Source organism: Artemia sp. Qi Xiang Cuo, chromosome 9 (genome assembly GCF_049724085.1).
Source record: "Artemia sp. Qi Xiang Cuo chromosome 9, ASM4972408v1, whole genome shotgun sequence".
In the NCBI taxonomy this organism is placed as follows: domain Eukaryota; kingdom Metazoa; phylum Arthropoda; class Branchiopoda; order Anostraca; family Artemiidae; genus Artemia; species Artemia sp. Qi Xiang Cuo.
Window position 1 is genome coordinate 44183603 of NC_142802.1, and position 20406 is coordinate 44204008.

At 35.2% G+C, this 20406-nt stretch overlaps 1 protein-coding gene across 1 annotated transcript in view; it reads left to right on the forward strand.

Annotated features, from left to right (window-relative positions):
* The window catches only part of Hacd2 (3-hydroxyacyl-CoA dehydratase 2), a 70932-nt gene extending 51098 nt beyond the window's left edge, over window positions 1–19834 (forward strand). Inside the window, exon 10 of the mRNA XM_089094050.1 lies at window positions 19503–19834. Within this exon, the coding sequence (XP_088950176.1) occupies window positions 19503–19585 (83 nt within the window). The 3' untranslated portion in view covers window positions 19586–19834. The remainder of the gene's footprint in view (window positions 1–19502) is intronic.
* The last annotated feature ends 572 nt before the right edge of the window (window positions 19835–20406 follow it).

A 20406-nucleotide genomic window follows, 5' to 3' on the forward strand; every position in this document is an offset into this window, starting at 1 on the left:
CTTTAGAGAAACTATTATAAAGGAATATGGGTGGTTATTAGCAGGTAATTACCTAGGGGCTTAGGAGGCGGGTTTTTAGTTTACTCTACAGGAGTTGGACGAAGACTGAATAGCAGCGTTTCCATTTGCCGCCTGATTTGAATTCGAATTCGATGTATATAGGTTGCAACAAACTGTAGAGGCATTTTTAATAACCAAAAAGAAAGAAAAAAAAACTTTAATAATATTAATTGTTTATGGTTTGAAGAAAAAAAAAAAACTCTGCAGCTAATCCCCTCTCATGACTCAACACTTTAGTAACAAAATCCTCAGTACATTACAAAAATTTATATTCGTCACGTTTTTATAGTTTATTCCAGTTTAGCTGTATCCTAGCCCCCCCCCCCCCCTAATGCCTGGAACATAGCACTAGGTTATATACAAAAATCACACGTTTTGTTGGATGTTTTTTTTTCTTTCCAAATGGTATTATGAACCAACTGCTGATGAGAAGCAAGTCAAAAAAGTAATACAAACCATCAAAAATCAGCGAATTTGTATATTGCTTATGTACCGGGAGTAAAACACGATATATTTGAAATACCAAAATAAAGTTCCTTCTTTAATTCGGACTCCTATAATTAAGCTAAATCTAGTTTCAAAAATGAAAAAGTCCTTAATCAGCAAAGACAAGAAACTGCAGTCTTTGGATTTCGCTAAGACAGTGAGCAATAAGAAAAGTGCTACGCACAATATTTTTAAGGACGTTTAAACGATAAGAACCGTGTGAACGCCTAAATCATCAAAAATATTTAAGACGTATTATTGGACGAGGATTCGCGTCCTGGGGCACGTGAGCCAATGGCAGGCAGTCCCTAGAGCGCAGGACGAAAGAACTGCGTTTGGGAGTGGGGTAAATGTGTTTTTTAATTTTAATATGAAGTGAGATCTGAAACGTTTAGTACGAAATTATTTTGGTCACCATTATTGTCTTTGAAGTGACCCATTGCTGTACAACTAAGCATGTAAGTTTAATAAATCTATTGTCTTTTCATAAGTGTTCGTTTCTCTTGTATGTCTGAGTCTAGTCCGATAATAGGTAACTAGTTCGCCAGTCCCCAAGGTAAATGCTCCCAAAGGAATCTGATCTCCAAGCGGCGCTATAGGAGAAATCTCTATCGCCACGAGCAAACCTTTTCAATTACTACAAAAATTCTTCAATGGTACAAATGGCGCGTGTCGGAAATTGGAGGAAAACTGCGAACTAGTTAGGCTGTTTAAACTTTGTAATTCAAATTTAATTTTTGGAAAGATACAGACATATAAGAAAATTGATTAGGCCTATAACCGCTAGGCTACTATAGTAAACCAATTTTATCTATTTGTATATAATAGCAAACCAAAAATTATTTTAATTAAATTTTAATTTAATTTTAATTAAACGCAAAAAAAAAAAAACGAAAATATTGATGATATTAACTAATTAATATTATTGCAGAAATTAGTCGCAAAAAATATATAGATTTAGAAATATATCCCGGAATAAAATGGTCAATAAGATATTGACGAATTTAATATCCATATAACCCAGTTCGTACAATTAACAAAAACAGACGTTGAAGCATTAAAAGACATGCTGCTTCTACGATTAAGAGGCCAGGACTTAACCTTTCTAAAACAGGTCGAAAATACAATAGGCAGTAACGGCAACTTGACAATAAATACGGTAGATTGCTTATTAAAAGCATTCAAAGAGAGATTTATAGAAACCAGTTCAATAAATAAATTAAAACATGGAGCAGTGAACTTTGATTTTTCACAAAATATAAGGGAATATCTTGATAACATACGCATTTCTGTAGAAGCAAAATACGGAAGTGGTTCGGGGCAACTGTATGAAAAAATCATACTAAATACCTTTTTGCAAGGGCTACCCCCAAAACTATATAGAGTAATAATATCCAAGAATATTCAGACGTTGGATCTTGCAGTCCAAGAGGTAGAACGACTAATTTAAGTTGATAAAATGGTTGCTAATCATAGTAATAAAAAAATAAACAGCCTAGGCGACTCAAACGCGACCCTAATCTTCAAGGGCGATCAGACATCCCCAAATTTCTTTCCAAGGGATAACTCCCCATTAGCACAAAGAAACAAAATGCCAGAACCCAGTAGGCAGAAAACAGTACGTTTTCAGCCAATTAACCCCACAATAATAAGGTGCTATAACTGTAATCGTGTTGGCCATATAGCAAGAGAGTGCCACTATTTCACCAATACCATACCAAGAAATACTGTCGATAATACGCAAAATTACGGTCACCATTTGTTCAGGAGAACAAATTTTAGCACTGGTCATGCACTAGACTATAGCCAGGGGGGATTGCGCCAATCAGTACCTTGTAATACGTACCAACCAACGGTGTAGAACTCTTTCCCCACCCGTCAAATTAGTTACCGTAGTGAAAACCCAACGCCTCGACAATTTCAACCTAATTAGATACGTAAAGCTAGAACAATTGAATTTTGGCAGATGAAACATGAACTCTTTACAATAAACCTTTACAGGAAATCAGCGCACTCACACCTCACTGACACGAGGCACTAACGTTACCATAATAATACCTGTCAAAGACTGGCAGACGTAAATCATTTAAATATGCCTACGGAGCCTAATACGTCTGAATATCTATTACAGGCACCGAGAAATGAAATAAATTCTCAGGGAAACGCTTCAGGCCCCTCAGAAACATAAGTTGGACCCCGAGGGTGCCAAGGATATTTAATAGGTCCAAAAAAATACTAGTGCCTTCTTGTAGTGATATTATTAACAAGTTACCTATATTTAATGATTTTTGTGTAGAAAACGTTTACTTTACGGCCCTAGTTGACAGTGGTGCTACTGTAAATATCATAAACTCTTGCGTATTCAATACGTTGCCTCTGCACATTAGGCGACAAAAGAACACTAATAATCCCAATTTAACAAGTATTACAGGCCATAAATTAAACGCAAAAGTGTCAATTTGCCTAAACGTAAAAAGAGACAACAGAACCTTCATGACAAATTTTATTATATGCGATAATCTCCCATATGAAGCTATTATAGGGGCAAATTTTCTAAGGTCTAATAAAATACTATTAGACGTAGCCAACGAGAAGTTTGTATACCCAGCTAAGGTGGGGGAAAATATTTCTACCTTAAGAAATCGTAACAGAGGTTACGAAGATAACATAACAGTAAACAAAAATTCTAGTGGTATAATGTCGAAGTACTTTGAAACCCATGTCTCGCAAAGACATGGCATAATTGGAAATTTGTTCAATTATCCTGAAAAATATCGCAGAAATGAAGCAAATTTAAATAATAACAGTATTGAATCTGAGAAAATAAAAATAGGAGATATGCGACAGTACAGATCAAATTAAATTAAGAAAATAGTGGACTTGTGGAAAAACATAGTAAAACCCAACGCGACGCCACAAGATGCCGCAATGGCGCAGCATAGCGCCAGCATGAATCTAATAAATAATGAAAATAAAGACAATGATTACGGATGTGCGATAAGGAAAACGAAAACCCCTCCCAAAACGATGCAAAAAATTCAAATATCACAAATGATCGAGCCAGTGATTAGCAAATCAGAAATATGGTTTGCGACACCGTCGGAAATACCCGAACATCTGTTATGCGAGGAAAAGATTATATATTATGACAAAGGAGAAGGTTTTATTTGTGTAACAAATAACCATGAAAATAATACAATTACAATTAAAAAGGGGACGTGTTTAGTCCAAATCCAGGTTTTAACGGAAAATGATTTAAATACATGTGAAAATTCAAAAAGAAACCTAGTTAACGGTAGTAAAACTTCAAATAACTAATATCCTTTGACTAAATCGCAATTTTTAAACAAATTTAAAATGGATCATATTACGTATATGGAATTTAATAAAAAATTATGCTAATTATTATGTACTTTTATGTATTTATTTTATGAATCTTAAAATTACATCGGTATTATCCAATTTTAACAGAAGTAATTTTTAACGACTGGTAATCCCGTAGCAAAACAGCCATATCGCGTGCCATATAAGCACAAAGAGTGGTTAAAAAATAAAATACATGAATTAGAAATGAACGAGATTATACGCCCAAGTATAAGTCCGTATAGTTCACCAATAATATGAGTACCAAAACAGAATGTAGATTTTAGGCTCGGTGTAGATTATAGTGATCTCAACAAACCCGTATTTAGCGACAAATTTCCATTACCAAGAAGAAACGAACTTCTTGAATCAATATCATAAAAAAACAAATTATGTAACTCTTTGGACCTTTCCCAAGGCTAACACCAAGGGAAAATAGCCGAAAAGGAGGTCCATAAAACTGCATTTTCAGCATCCGAATATGGCTCTTATGAATACTTGAGGGCACCATTTGGGCTTAAAACAAGTTCAAGCGCGTTATGTAGACCCCTATTGCACCTGTTAAGAGGATTAAAGAATATAATTCATTTTGTTGATGATATTATATGCGTGGGGGATAACATGGAGTAGCTCCGAACAACTTTAGCTAAGGTGTTCGAGAAGTTCAGGCAAGTAAATTTAAAATGCCGGCCCGAGAAAGTTAATTTATTTCAATCCAAAATTAAATTTTTAGGAGTAGTAGTTACCCAGGGAAAGATATCCCCAGACCCTGATAAAATAAAATGTGTTGAAAACCTCAAGCCCCCAGAACTATGAAAGAATTAAGGGGAATTTTAGGACTTACTGGCTACTTTAGAAAATTTGTACGCAATTATTCCCAAATTGCGAAACCTCTCACGGAATTAACGAAAGGAAACTCCCATAATGTTACCTGGTCCCAGGAGGCTCAAACTTCCCTAGACCAACTCAAAAAGGCACTCACTTCTGAACCAATTTTATCACTCCTTGATTTCGAAAACGGAAAATTCATCGTTACCACTGATGCTAGCTCAAAGGGCATAGGCGCTATCCTTTCTCAAACAATCCCAGTAGAAAACCCTAACCCTCTACAGGGAACACCTAAACAAATAGAACAAGTTATATGCTATTCAAGTAAAACTTTATCAAAGGGCGAAAGCAGTCATTCCGCCACAAACTTAGAATTATTATCTATTATCTACCACTTGGACAAATTTAGGCATTATTTAATTGGTAGAAAATTTATATTACGATCAGACCATACAAGCTTGCAGTACCTACACACATTTAAAAACCACACGGGCATTCTAGCTAGATGGATCATGAAAATCCAAGACCTAGATTATGAATTTTAAAATTTAAAGTGAAAACAAAACGCAGCTTGCGACTTTTTGAGTATATATCCAGAGAATAACCCGTCGGAAACTGAAAAAAATGAAGTTAATACTATCAATGCTAAAAGCAAACATGGATATAAGAAAAACAAAGTCAAAGACGCAGTAAAAGAAAATAAGATTAACTATTGTCCCTTGTCTTTGGAAAATATAAAAAGAAAGCAAAAAAAGGACGAAATGTGCGTAGCACTAATCGATTATTTTGTGAATGATAAGGCGTTACCAGATAAATTCAAAACTCTTAGAAAAGAGATAGATAATTTTTACTACGACCTTGATGAAGAAATACTGTGTAGGATTGTGACTGCTGAGACAAATAGAAACCAAACCTCGATAATACCTGTATTACCACAAAACTTGATAGGGCCTGCATTTGAATATTTTTATTTGGACACAGGTGGACATTTAGGAGTTATGAAAACGTTCCATAAGTTAAAACAATACTTTTACGTACAATCGGCACTGACAAAACTTAAAGAATTTGTAAGTACATGCGAAGCATGTAATTTGAGAAAAACCCCCCCAGCTTATCCAAATCCCCCAATGGGAAGGGTCCCAGTAGCAAAGTACCCCTTCGATATTATCTCATTTGACCTGTACGGGACAAATGGAGGCTTACCTGTTTCTAGCAGAGGCCCTACGTGTATTCTTTCGGTTGTAGATCATTTTTCCGGATTTACTTTTGCAAAAGCATTGAAAAATCAAGGTGATTATGCCACAAGTAAGGCATTAGCAAAATTATTTTTACAATTTGGAATTCCTAATAAAATTTTGAGCGACAACGGGAGCAATTTTGTTGCAAAAGTAACAAAATATTTAATGAGTTTCATTAATATAGAGAAAATGGTGACAGCGCCGTACCATCCACAAGCTAATGGAAAAATAGAAAACAGACATAAAATATTCTCGAACGTTCTAAGTATTTATACTAAAGACAAGAGGAGCGACTGGGACAAATTCTTACATTATTTAACCAACGAAATCAACACTTCTTATTCCTAAACAACAATATAAAATCATTTTTATTTAATTTATGTTCTATTTTTTATAATCCCTTATTATTAGTTTTTTTAATATCGGCTATTCTATAACGACTCAGAAGATTATAAACAAGAATTCATAAATAGGATGAGGAAAACTTATAAGATAGTGAGGCAAGAGCTGGAAAAATGTAAAATAAACCAAGAGCTAAGAAACCAACCCAAAGTTAAGGGGAATATAGATTTCAAAGTGGGAGACATCGTTTACCTAAAGAACGAGGCAAAAATGGAAGGAAAAAAACTCTCCAACGAATATTCTGGACTGTACAGAATAGTCAAAAAGTACGATAATGAATATACCTTTAAAATGGAAAACCCCGATAGTGGAAGAACTTACAAGGCGCATATTAGCCGAATAAAAACAGCCAAATTTCCAGAGAGATGGGTATCCCATCCCGCTTCGACTGATTCGTCAGATTCGGAAAATGAGCCCCCTAGGTCAAGACTGGCAGAGCTAAAACCCTTTAATTTCAAACAAGATTATTTTGAAAATGAAAGTGATGAACAAAACTTTGAAGAATTTTTAGCAATGCAAAATCTAGTTGTTCCTAAGAAAAAATCCCTAATACCAGGATTTTTTCCTAAAATTAAAACGCCAAAAAGTCCAAAAAGTTATTCATCGGCGAGCGCGGGAGATTTAGATTATACAATATCTCCAAAAACACAATTCTTCCCCGATAGAATCTCGACCCCATGTCCCCCCAAAAGATTTCCAGACGATATGGTTTCCCCTGCAACACCAATAGAAAGGCCCCTGTCATTACAGGAAGAATTAAACAGAGCTGTAGAAACCCCCGGTATTACTGTGAAGAAAACTCCTCCCAAAGATTTAACAAAAACAAACCTGCGAGAAGCTATGGATTTAATAAATTTTCCCATAAAAACGAGTCAAAGTACAGTGCCCAGGAATAAAACTCCAATGGATGACCAGCAAGGTCGATATCATGATATAACTGTGTCCAAGGTCAAACCTAAACACGACTGGACGTGGACTTCACGGAGGGAATCCCTATTGCAAAGAATGCCCCATCCCCCTGAAAACATGACCTTCAAACACTGGAGGAACCCCGCAAAAACTATTGATTCCTCCCAAAACTCTCAAGAATCTTTCAAATCCCCCGAGTTGAGAACTCAAGGCGAGGACTTAGAGAATAAACCTTCTACTTCCAGAGGAGCAGAAATTTACGAAGGAATGGCAGGTGATACCACAAAAAGTGCCACCTCTAAAAGTTCCAATCCAGATTCGTCGGAAACCAGTTCAGAAGAGTCTGATGGTGAATCAGACCAAATAGTAGCTAAAGAAATAGGGAAATCAAGGCCGACCTCAGCAGCCGCACACGGTAAAAAAACAATATTAAAAGGGCATGAATTTTTTAAAAAAAAATACAAAAAATTTGACCTTATTTCGCTAGACAAACCTAAAAAGAAAAAACCACAATAAACAGTGGATAAAATAACGACACAGTCAGGTAGAACGGTTAAAAAACCCGACAGATGGAAATATCCCTGTTTAACGTAAATACAAATTTCAAAGATACTAAATTTAACACTGTAATAAATTCAAAAATTTGCATTTAGAGTTAACCAAGTAAAGATTTGATTAAGTTTTAGATGTTTTATTTTTGTTAGTGTTATTTGTATGACCTTTCAAAGGATAATAGAAAGGTTGAAACATAAAATAACAAAAGGTAGGAAGCTAGTGGTCTACCGAAAACGACAACTCGCGTTGGACCACGTCTTGTGGGAAGCCCGGGGAGGAATTCAAGGCCCATGATTGTTTTGTAATTTTTTTGTGCGTAAATGAACGTAGAAAGGGACATTTCTCAGTCCTTCAAGTGTAAGAAATTAGTATTTTTATGCCAATCAGGGCCAATCAAAACAATACTTAAAGGTTGAATAGAAACTTCTGTGAGCTAGTTAAGTTTTCGTTTTTGGATCAGAATGCTTTGAAAGAGAAACAGAGAGTTTACTTTCTTATAGCTCCGAGAAAAAAAAAAGCGTTTTAATTTCATTATATTATATCTATTATATCTTATATTATATCTATATATCTATTGCCTTCCACGCGAAGATTGAAAAAAAAATTTTTAATCAAAAATAAATCAAATACGCCTAACTTGACTTAAAAATTTGATAATCTGACACTATTCTTAGCTAGAGCTTGATCTGAATCGTGTTTTGCTCTATTTTTAGGCTTTTAATGCTTAGTCTTCCTTTTTTACTTGCCGTTTTGTTCATTTTTCTTGGTTAAAATATCAGTCAATTTCTTATTTAAATATTCTAATAATCAATTCGTACTAAATTTTTACTTTAATTATTTATTAAAATATAATCTCTCAATAAGTTATTAATTAAAATTCAATTATCTCAACTAAACTAATTAGAACCTGATAATTTATTTAAGTTAGACTAGGGCTTATGTTTAACTTGAAAAGACTGTGCTTAATTTAGTGAAAAACGTTTATTTTTGTCAATTTTTTTTCCCCGGTTTCTTCTCTTTTTTTAGTTTATGCAAAATTTATTTGAGCAACATGTACATCAAATTATCCAATTCTGATATAGTGAATACTAAAGAAATTTCCTCTTGAAACATATATTTCTTCACCACCATTATACCCGTACAAATCTAAACCAGTTTTCAGTATATTTTGATAGAGCGACTTTATTTTTATTAGCTGAAGTAAACACGACTAATTCGGAGCGTCGGGTATTTTGAAAAGAAGTTTAGTTTTTAAACTATGAAATTCAGTAGGCTATACCCTTATATCTGCCAGCTTTATAAAATCAAAAAAAAACTACCAGTACAGAAGCGTCTAATTATATGAAATATTTCATCTTAGTGCAGATTATAATTATTTTAGGCCTACACATTGCTCATTCATGTGTTTCTTACTCGAGGAAAAGATGTACTAATAGCCAACTATTGGTAACTATAACCAAACAACCTATTGGTACGTTTATATGTAGAATTTCACGGCGGATGTGAAATTATATCTCAAAAATAATATGTAAAATCTTAAAACCATTTGATCAGTTAAGATACATGGATTGAAACCCTGTGAATGTCCAATGGCGACTAAGTAAAACCCACAAGGAATTCCCTTCTAATGGAAGGTGTTTCTCGCTTAACGGATTCTAATAAGACTTTAATATAATATTTATTCATTTAGTTCTGAAGGATTTGCTCAAACAATAGCCTTCTAAAAAGATATTGATGTCAGTTCTTCATTATGCTTATATTCTTTGCCAAGCATTAACTGGAATCTACGGAGGCAAGCTTTGAAATCCTGCATCTAATGACCTTATTCGAAAGGCGAATATGAGGCACCAATGTTGACTTGCAATTACGGAAAACCAAAAGAAGAACACGGGGAAACAGCTGAAATGCTGAGAATAAACCCGGAACCCCATGAGAACGTCCAAGCCAAGAAATAGGGAAGACATCGGAAAACTAGTGGGTATAGAGGTCTCCACTAGTCCTTGTTATGTCTTGTCCCCTCATTGTAGTATCGTTTGCGTAAAACCGTGTGGTTATGACGCTGCAACATGCGTTTCTTAAACAGCACGGACTTGCGTGAACAATGCAGGCATGAAAAGTATTGTAAAAGTAGACCTCAAACTTAATAATGTAGGGTAAATTATGTTTATCTCATATCGATATTTTCGTTATCAAAACAAATTTGAAGAAATTTCTGTTTTAGATTTTCATTGTGAATACCAATATTAGTGTATTTATTTAATTCTGTCTCACACGTAAAAAATTATAACCCAATTAATTCGTGAATTATTGTATGTGTATTTACTTCAAAAAACATGTGATTCTGCCGCGTTGTTTTTATTGCAGGAAAGTAAATGGACACTTTGGTCATTGAGTATTACAATAAGCTGCCCAGTACAGATACGACCCAGTAACATCTATTTTAGCATATCTCAACCAACGAAGAGTACTCACCATGACTCCAGGCAACTTCATCCCAGCTTCGTCTACGAAAACAACAGTCACCTTCGACCGTCGTTTCTTCGACCGTGAACCATATTACATATCAGGTAACACTATATTTGAACCTCAAGTGTTTCAACGAACTATATAATCACACAAATGCTGAGAACTCTATCGATCAGAACAAGATAAACGATATTTAACGATATTTGAAGTTAAAAGATACTTAAAGACATTTGAAGATATTTGAAACTGAAGTTAGAGACAATTTGAAGTTTAATTCTGAGAACTCCATCGATCAGAACATGATAGACGATATTTAAAGTTAAATGATACTTAAAGAAATTTTAAGATATTTGAAGAAGAAATTAAAGACAATTTGAAGTTTAATTCTGAGAACTCCATCGATCAGCACACGATATTCAACGATATTTAAAGTTAAATGACACTTAAAGACATTTCAAGATATTTGAAGACGAAATTAAAGACAATTTGAAGTTTAATTCTGAGAACTCCATCGATCAGCACACGATAAACGATATTTTAAGTTAAATTACACTAAAAGACATTTGAAGATATTTGAAGCAGAAATTAAAGACAATTTGAACTTTAACTCTGAGAACACCATCGAGCAGTACAAGATAAACGATACGTAACGATATTTGAAGTTAGATGATAGTTGAAGAGGTCCGAAGTTGAATTTAAAGACTATATATTAAGAGAGTCACTATAGTATGACGACAACCCGTTTCACAAGGCACAAATGAACAATTTTACGCGAGAATACATTCTCTATGTGCCTCAAAAAAATCCAAAAAATGATATGCTGAGAAGAAAAACACCAACACCTATAGTGGGAAGAATCATTTCCCAGTTGACTATTAGAACGATATTTAACGGTCATTTCCCAGTTGACTATTAGGGAAAACTTACCGTGTAAAGAAAACTAGACTCGAACTGTTCCATGAAGAAACCATAACGTAAGTGCTTCGAAATTTTTGCCAGGACAAAAGGAGTGAAGGACCGTAATTTACAACAGAAGGGTGTAGTACACTAAGGACACGAAAGGTGATGAATAGATGTGAAGCTACATGTGTTACTTCCTAACAGCTTTGACAATGCAAAATCTAAATAGTGAAAGTGTTTTAATGTCATCAGTGAATATGTTGAACCAAATATTGTATGTTATAAATCATTCATGTATGTACCACAAGTAGAATTAGGTGTAATATTATTATGTTATTCATTTAACGTTGTGTAGATAGTATTTAGTACGTCATATAGACAGCAAAAAAAAAGATAACTAATTTAAAAGTCTAATCTTCCAACCATTTCTGTAAAATTAAAATTAAAAATTGTTAGATATAGAAAAAAAAAAAAAAAAAAAAAATCTTTATTATAGTGTAGAACAAATAACAAAAAAAAAAATAATTACGGGGTAATAATTTTATTTATGGATATATAATAAAATAAGAAAAATAATCTAAAAATTTTAAAACTCCTGATAGGCAGTAACTAATGACGGGGCGTCATTATTTCATGGGAAGGGTGATATGTACCGGGAGTAAAACACGATATATTTGAAATACCAAAATAAAGTTCCTTTTTTAATTCGGACTCCTATAATTAAGCTAAATCTAGTTTCAAAAATGAAAAAGTCCTTAATCAGCAAAGACAAGAAACTGCAGTCTTTGGATTTCGCTAAGACAGTGAGCAATAAGAAAAGTGCTACGCACAATATTTTTAAGGACGTTTAAACGATAAGAACCGTGTGAACGCCTAAATCATCAAAAATACTTAAGACGTATTATTGGGCGAGGATTCGCGTCCTGGGGCACGTGAGCCAATGGCAGGCAGTCCCTAGAGCGCAGGACGAAAGAACCGCGTTTGGGAGTGGGGTAAATGTGTTTTTAAATTGTAATATGAAGTGAGCTCTGAAACGCTTAGTACGAAATAATCTCGGTCACCATTTATTGTCTTTGAAGTGACCCATTTCTATACAATTAATCATGTCATTTTAATAAATCTCTTGTCTTTTCATAAGTGTTCGTGTCTCTTGTATGTCTGAGTCTAGTCCGATAATGGGTAACTAGTTCGCCAGTCTCCATGGTAAATGCTCCCAAAGGAATCTGATCTCCAAGAGGCGCTATAGGAGAAATCTCTATCGCCACGAGCAAACCTTCGCTATTACCACAAACAATTCTTCAATGGTACACTTAGGTTCATACCCAGGCATTAAAGGGTTAGTGGAAAAGGTTGCAGGGTTGTATTGGTGGCCATTTTGCTATTACTGCTTAGTGTTTAGCAGAGAAGGATATAAACTGCACTGTTACCAAGTCAAGTATAAAACGCATGGAAACTAGCGTAAAAAGCAGAGCCGCTCCCAGTTTTAATAAGACAATGTTTAAAAAAAAGTCCCGAAAAAGAATTTTTTCAAAGAAAAGCAAACAGCCATACTAAACTTACGACCAGCAGAGATAAATTCCTATAATAATTCAAACTAAAAAAAGTCAGAAATTACAGTTAAAGAGTAAATGAAACCCAAAACGACCAGCAATTACATAAACAATCATAGCAAAAACTAATAAAAAGTACTAATATAAATGAATAGATAAATCTCAAAATGAGTAAAGCTTAAATTAAATAAGCAAATCAAATCAAACGCACAAAAATCATTTTCAAACAGGAGTTTGGCTACTGCCCCCTTCCCTAACTAAAAGTCTAAAGCATGCTGCATCATTTGCGTTTTATTGAAAACTATATCTGTCTTGTTCAGTCCTTGGAAAGAACTAATAAAATTAAACTGAATATTGGATATATAATGATACTAATGGCGGAAAGCTCAGCAGCTCAAGATTTTATTCTCTATAATTTTATTTTATTTTCAATGTTGTAATCACGAAAGAAAATATTTGTAGTATGATTCGTTTTTTAATATAATTCGTTAAGCGGTTCGTACTATCGCTTTTCTAGCAAAATTGCACATTTTCTTTATTATCGAGTCACTGAGAAATTTTCTACACGTTTTTTCTTTTTGTTTGTCATAAAGCCTCTTTTTTAGGCAGTTACAAGCATAATCGATGAAATCCATTTTTTTAATTATCATACCGTATGACACCTTTGCAATAGTTTGTGAATGGGTGCAAGAATCACCATCAGCAATAAACTTGGTATATTTTGTTTATAATTCCTATACGAAGGAGTCTTTGAGTAAAATCTTTTCACAACACCACGCCCAGATAAATTACTATATTTAGTACCGTAGCTTCCTGTCAGCTATAACACATGCATCGAATATTCCATAGGGGTCAATTTTCCATCTACCTTCAGTGCTATATACTTTACCATTTTCTAGCAAATAATTGCAACGAGTCTTTTCTAATGGCTCACCAATAATTCTTTCGTATTTAGTGTTTTTTTTTCTGACGCACCAACTATAACTTCTTTGTTGATATTAAAAAAAAAATTCTACTGAAAGCTCGTAGCAACATATAACTTAGAAACAACAGAAATTATTCCATATATGAGGGGAGCTGCCCCCTCCTCAATACCCTTCTCTTAACGCTAAAGTTTTTTAAGAACTTTTAAAAGAAGTTCTGATTCCAATTACACGGCATCGTTCTTAAAGAATTGAGACAAAAGAATGCGTAAGAGCGTAAGTGCGGGGTATTGAGGAGGGGCAGCTCCCCTCATATATGGAATAATTTCTGTTCTTTTTAAGTTTTAATCTTGTTCCACATTTTCAGTAGAAAGAAACTTGTTTTCTTTATTCAATTTCTTATCGTTTTTTAAATAAACCCAGAAAATCCCTCCCTATGAAAAATTAATCCATACAAAGTTCCTTCCACGTAAAATTCTTCCGCCGGAAAATAACCCTCGGACAATTCTATTCTCGCTGGGAATTTCCCCGAGAAAATTTCTTGCTCACGATTCCGCCTGAAAAATACTCCTTAGTATACTTTCATTGAAGAAAGACTTGTTTTTATTTAATCTCCTATCCTTTTTAAGGTCATGGGGGATTCGCCCTGGACGGGGGAAATTCACCCACCCCATAAAATCCCCCAGAGAATTCCAATTCGGCTGAAAAATTCCCCCGGGAAGTTCTCCCAAAGCATCCGAACATGTAAAATGGGGTCACCAACGAGAAGTTAAGACAAACAAAACGAATTTCGTATACGAATTCTAGCAAATTCCCTCCGTGTAAAATTTCCCATCGAAAGTTCACCTCTTGAAACTTCCGTCCCAATGGGAAATTCTTCCCGTAGAAAATCCATCCCCAGGAAATGCCCCCCGCCTCCCCCCTTGAAAAATGTCAGTCTACTTTCCTATAACAAATAATATAAACATTGGGCAAAATTAATAGCTTGGGGCCCTTCCTCCGGTGGTTCTCGGGGCTCATGTCATCTAAAAAGACATAGTTATTGTACTTTTCAACTATACTGAACAAAATGGCTATCTAAAAATTTTGATCAGACGAGTTTTGCGAAAAAAGGCCGTGGGAGAGGGGATAGTTGCCCTTCAGTTTGTTTGGTCACTTAAAAAGGTAATTAGAACTTTTAATTTCCGCTCGAATGAGCCCTCTCGCGATATTCTAGGACCATTGGTTCGCTACGATGACCCCTGGGGGAAAAAAAAAATTGAAAAATAAACACGCATCCGTGATCTTTCTTCTGGCAAAATAAAATATGAAATTCCACATTTTGGCAGATATGAAATTGGAACCTCTACCTCAGGGTTCTCTGATATGCTATCTTTTTTCTTTGACTTTTAGGGTTTGTTTCCACTCTTTCGAAAATCCGGCAAATTTTCTCAGGCTCGTAGCCTTTGATGGGTAACACTACACTTAATGAGCATTATATACATCAAAATTCCGTTTTTTTAGGGGTTCGGTTACTATTGAGCCGCGTCGCTCCTTACTTACAGTTCGTTCCGACGAACTGTTGTGATTTTTTTTATAAAAAATTGTTTTTTTTTTATAAACTGTTTGATTATGACAGAATTACTATTTTCTGTCCCTTTCTGTCCAATCTTTTAATTGTCCAGTCGACTTTCTGTCGTTTCAAGTTGACTAGCCGTTTATTTGGCAGTTTCGATTTTTCCTCTTCGGAAGTACTACTGTTGCTAAATTTTGTACCTTTTAGGGATATCACTGACGTTTCAGCGTGAAGCGGAGCCTCTTCTTCGCAACTCTCACGCTTGAAGATAAATCGAGAGCGTAAACCCGCAACACACTCTCTGTCATACACCATGATTGAAATAAGATTAAAGTCCTGAAACCTACAATACAAAAAAAGGCACAAGTTCCTCTGAAAAAGAGGTACCCAAGCATTCTACAGTTGAGAATCATCCCACAAAGTCAGTTGGGGGAATAGTTTGCATAGATATATGTATTCCATGAAAGAGGAATGTCAAATTTTGGTACTCGTTTCGAAGTGGGACCTAGCCATTTGGTTCGCCCGTTTTTTTTATGCTAGGGGCCAGGATAAAATCAAAGGGTCGAAGTCGTGGCGCTCTTAATATACAATGTGATTTTTGTTCCTTTTTTTTAATTTTAATTTGTCTCTTGGCTTTTCAATGGCACCACTGTAGCGGTGCCTAAAGTAAAAAACCATAAGGCTTCATGTGTTCTTATTATTATTTTTTTTACTAAAGCCACTTCGTATGGAAGAAGTGGTCGTATAAGCTTCGGAAGGGGTTCATTCGATCCGAAATTGGAAGTTCTAGCACCCTTTTTAAGAATCAAAAGTGATCGAAGGGCAACCAGCCCCCCTCCCACGCACTTTTCCCCTAGAGACATGCGGTCAAAATTTTGAGTCATTTTGCTAAAATAGTCCATACGTCAAATAACTATAACTCGGGGGTTGACATAACCCCCCAATGCCCCCGGCCAAGGACTGTAAATTATGCAAGTTGCGCTTTGTTTGCATATGCGATTTTTTATTGCAAAAGGGGACAGGGGACGAAAGGGGACAGATTATTAAAGTTGGAAATTTCAAAAACTGTCGAATGGGATATTAAGCTAAGATAAAAGAGACACCATATATATCCTGTTTGTCGGAATGGCCTGTCCATAATATTTCAGCTATAGGCAACGGTATTAAGTTGAAACTCTCAGAGAATATAAAAGGGAGGTGCTGTACTTAATCAAAATACCACTTTCCGCATCCCAGTTGTCAAAAGGGCGTTGTGCAATATCTTAAGTTTTTCTTTTATTGGAAAAAAACGACTTTCCATCATGGGTTTCCAAAAAGGGTTAGGGTATTAAGGTAGAACTTTAAGGAAATGCTGAGAGGGATGTCGAACACAGTACAAAAAGGCTTTTAGCTTCAGTTGGTACGCTGTGCCCATCAGCGGTTAGCGAAAAGTTTTATACCTAGTTTCGTAAATAAGTACAACGAAAATCAGGAGGATTGATTAGTTTTTTTTTTAATATTCAATTTTTAATGTGACTATAATGCGACTATGCTTTTTATAATGTGACTAATGCTCTTTATTATGCCTATACCAAAGAAATTTGGCTGTGCCATGAAGATTTTGGTGAAAAAAAAAGTTTATATATCTATCTATGTACATGCTGATGCTGGTAGTCAAAAGGGTGTATCAGCAATATCTAAGAAAACGCTGAAGGCATTAAGTTGACATCTTTCAGGGTATGTTGTGGTAGATGTTGAAGGGTGGTCAGAGGACAACCAGCTCCATTGCCCTTTTTAAATGTCCCCTCCCCTCAAAACTGACTTAAATTTTGAAATGGCTATTTTTTCAAAAAAGTCAAAGGTCTAATAACTATGTCTCCGGCGACACCTTTCCGTTGAAATCTTTCAGAGTATGTTGAAGGGCTATCGGAGGGCAACAAACCCTCCCTTGTCCTTTTTAAATGTCCTCTCCCCTCAAAACTGATTAAAATTTCGAAAAAAAACACTTTTTTTTCAAAAGATTCGAAAGGTCTAATAGCTATTCCATACTCGACAAGGATTGTAAATTATGCAATTTGCGCATTGTTGATATACTGGATTTATCACTTGGAAAAGGAGGAATGTTTGATTATGTGTGCGTCGGAAAAGCTTAGGATATTAAGATGAACCTTTGGGGAAAAACTAAAATCAAAAAACTAAATCAAAAGATACTAAACGCATCCAGTTCATCAAAAAGGCGTATCTGCAATATCTTAAAAACGACTGAGGGTATTAAGTTGAAACTTTCAGGGCACAGTGAAAAGTGGTGGGAAGGCAACCAGCCCCCAAGCTCGAGCTACCCCCCCCCCCCCCCACCAAAGCCATCCGATCAAAATTTTGAAATTTCTATCTTGTTCAGAATGATTTAAAGTTCAAATAAATATGCTTCTGGGAATGACATAGAACCCTCCCCCCCACAGACCCTGGGGAAATGTTTGTAAGTCATGCAAGTTGCTCATTGTTAACACACAAGTTTTTTTTATTGAAAAAAAGGGTGCATTTTTTTTATCATGGGTTTCCAAAAAGGGTTAGGGTATTAAGGTGAAACTTAAAAAAAATGTTGAGAGGGACAATGAATACAATCAAAACATTATGTACAAGCTGGCTTTCAAAAGAAGTATCAGCAATATTTAAGGAAAGGATGAAGGTATTAAGTTGAAATCTTTCAGGGCATGTTGAAGAGTAGTGAGAGGGCAACCAGCCATCCCCCCTGCCGTTTTAAAATGCCCCCTCCTTTCAACACTGATTGAAATTTTGAAAAGAGTTATTTTGTTCAAAAAAGTCAAAAGGTCCAATAGCTATGCCTCTGGGGATGCCATTTCCTCACAGTTCCAGGGCAAGGATTGTAAATTATGAAATTTGCCCATTATTTACATGCAAGATTTATCACTAGAAAAAGGGAGATTCTTTGAATCTGTGTATATTCAAAAAAGCTTGGGGTATTAAGGGGAAACTTCAGGGAATGTTGAGAGGTATGCTAAACTAAATGAAAAGAAACTATGTGTATCAAGATCATTCAAAAAGGGGTATCTGCAATATCTTAAGAACGGCCGAGGGTATTAAATTGAAACTTTTAGGACATGTTAAACAGAATGTTGAAAAGTGGTCAGAGGGCCACCAGCCCTCCTCCCATGCCCTTTTTAGCTGCCCAACCAAAAGACATTCGAAATAGCCATCTCGTTCAAAATAGTCTAAAGGTCAAATAACTATACCCCTGGATATAGGGTTCTAAGTTATGCAAGTTGCCCATTATTTATGTATAAGGTTGGTTATTGGGAAAACGGGACATGTTTGATCTTGGGCCCCTAAAAAGCCTTAGGGTGAAACTTTCAGAAAATATTAAGTGGGATGCCTGAGAAAATCAAAACACTATACGCAGGACGGTTGGAAAATAGAGCGTCACAGCAGTATTGTTTTGTTTTCTGTCCTCTTTCATGCAGTATTGTTTTGTGTTCTTTCCTATTTCACCAGATTTCCTTTATTTATATATTAGTGAAAATATTTAGTTTCCATTTTCATAATCCATAATAGCTACATCGTACTGTATGCTTGCAACACAAATGCTTGTAACACTGGCAAAAATACAGTTTTTTTTAAGAAATAATAATCAATATTTTAATTCAATCATTTTCGACTCTTGAAAAGAAACTAGAACTTTCATTTTCCAATCGAAAGAGCCCCCTCCTAAGTTTCTATAAATACCCCTTCTATATAAAGTTGTCTCATCAAAAAAAGAAATACATGGAAGACACTTCGTTCCTTACTTAATGCCCAAACTTGGGGCACTTGTATATTTTTATATATCTAAGGCACCCGTGTTGCCAAACGGCAGACTTAAACATTTTTAGAGAGTAAAGCATTTCTCCATGTTCTTTGCATAGATAAGGCACAGATCTTCTTAGATTTTTTACGGTTGAATAAGCAAATCAAGAAATGTTAATTTCTTCGTTGGATAGTTAAAGGATAGAATTACCTGCGGTATGACCCTTTTTAAAGGTCTTGTTTAGACAAACGTATTTTGTGGAATTGAAAGCCAACATTTACGATCTTCTAAAGCAACACGTTATGCTAATCTATGGTTACGCTCGTGTATTGGGAGGAATGGAGATTTTCCCTTATTTTGGTCAAAGCACCCCCTTTCCCTGGAAACTGTTGACCCAGATACACTTTTGATGTTTTGACCCACCCATCCCCTCCTTCTGCAATGTACCTAATCTATAATTTATGATGAATCATTTTTCTTTTCTAGGTATGTATACTACAATGATACATATGCAACGACAAAGAAAGAAAAAGCTTGGTCCAAGCTACTTCCGTCAAAAAGGCGAATGATTGCCATGACTCACACAGGAAGATATTCACTTTGGCACCAATGTTTTCGTGTACCCAGTGATATGAAATAAGGAGGATGTAGCTAGATGTTTAAATTAGATACTAGAAGTATAAAAACGAGCATCTGTTAAATTGTATGTTTGGACTTTTTGTATATCACAATACAAGCAGAGCCAAATACTGTGTTTACTGATCTTTAAATCATCGTTTTTTTGCTTTCTTGTGGAATAAATTGCTACTCTGTCTCAATTTTACTGCCTAAATATCTGTTTCTGTCTTTTCGCTTCGTTTTTCCAACTAGCTGGAAATCACCTTGGTTCACTTGATTTTCTTAGATATTTATATATTTTTCCTTTTTCATCAAATATCACTAGACTCCTGATCAAGGAGACAGCTTGTACTTGGTTCATCACTGGGCTAGGAATGAGCTCTTGGAGGCAAAATGCGATCAATACAAGAAATTTAAGCATTGCCGACATAGCAGCAAATATTATCAGGGCGTATGAGGGGAGATTGTCTGTCTTTTCAATCAGGAGAAGAAGATAATAGAAAATAATTCCAATCCGCTAAAATTTTAAAGTGACTACGTTTACACTTGAGTAGAATGATTGCAAGGGCGTATGTGAGAAGTTTTTTAAATTGCCGCTTTTTTACCGTTTCTGTTTTGGCTAAAAACAGAAACGGTGCCGAAACTCCATAATGATTCATTCTTTATGAGCTTGAGTAGAATCATTGCAAGGGTGTATGTATGTACTTTATGTAGTATGTTGTTTTTAAATTGCCGCTTTTTCTTGTCGTTTCTGTTTTGACTACAAACAGAA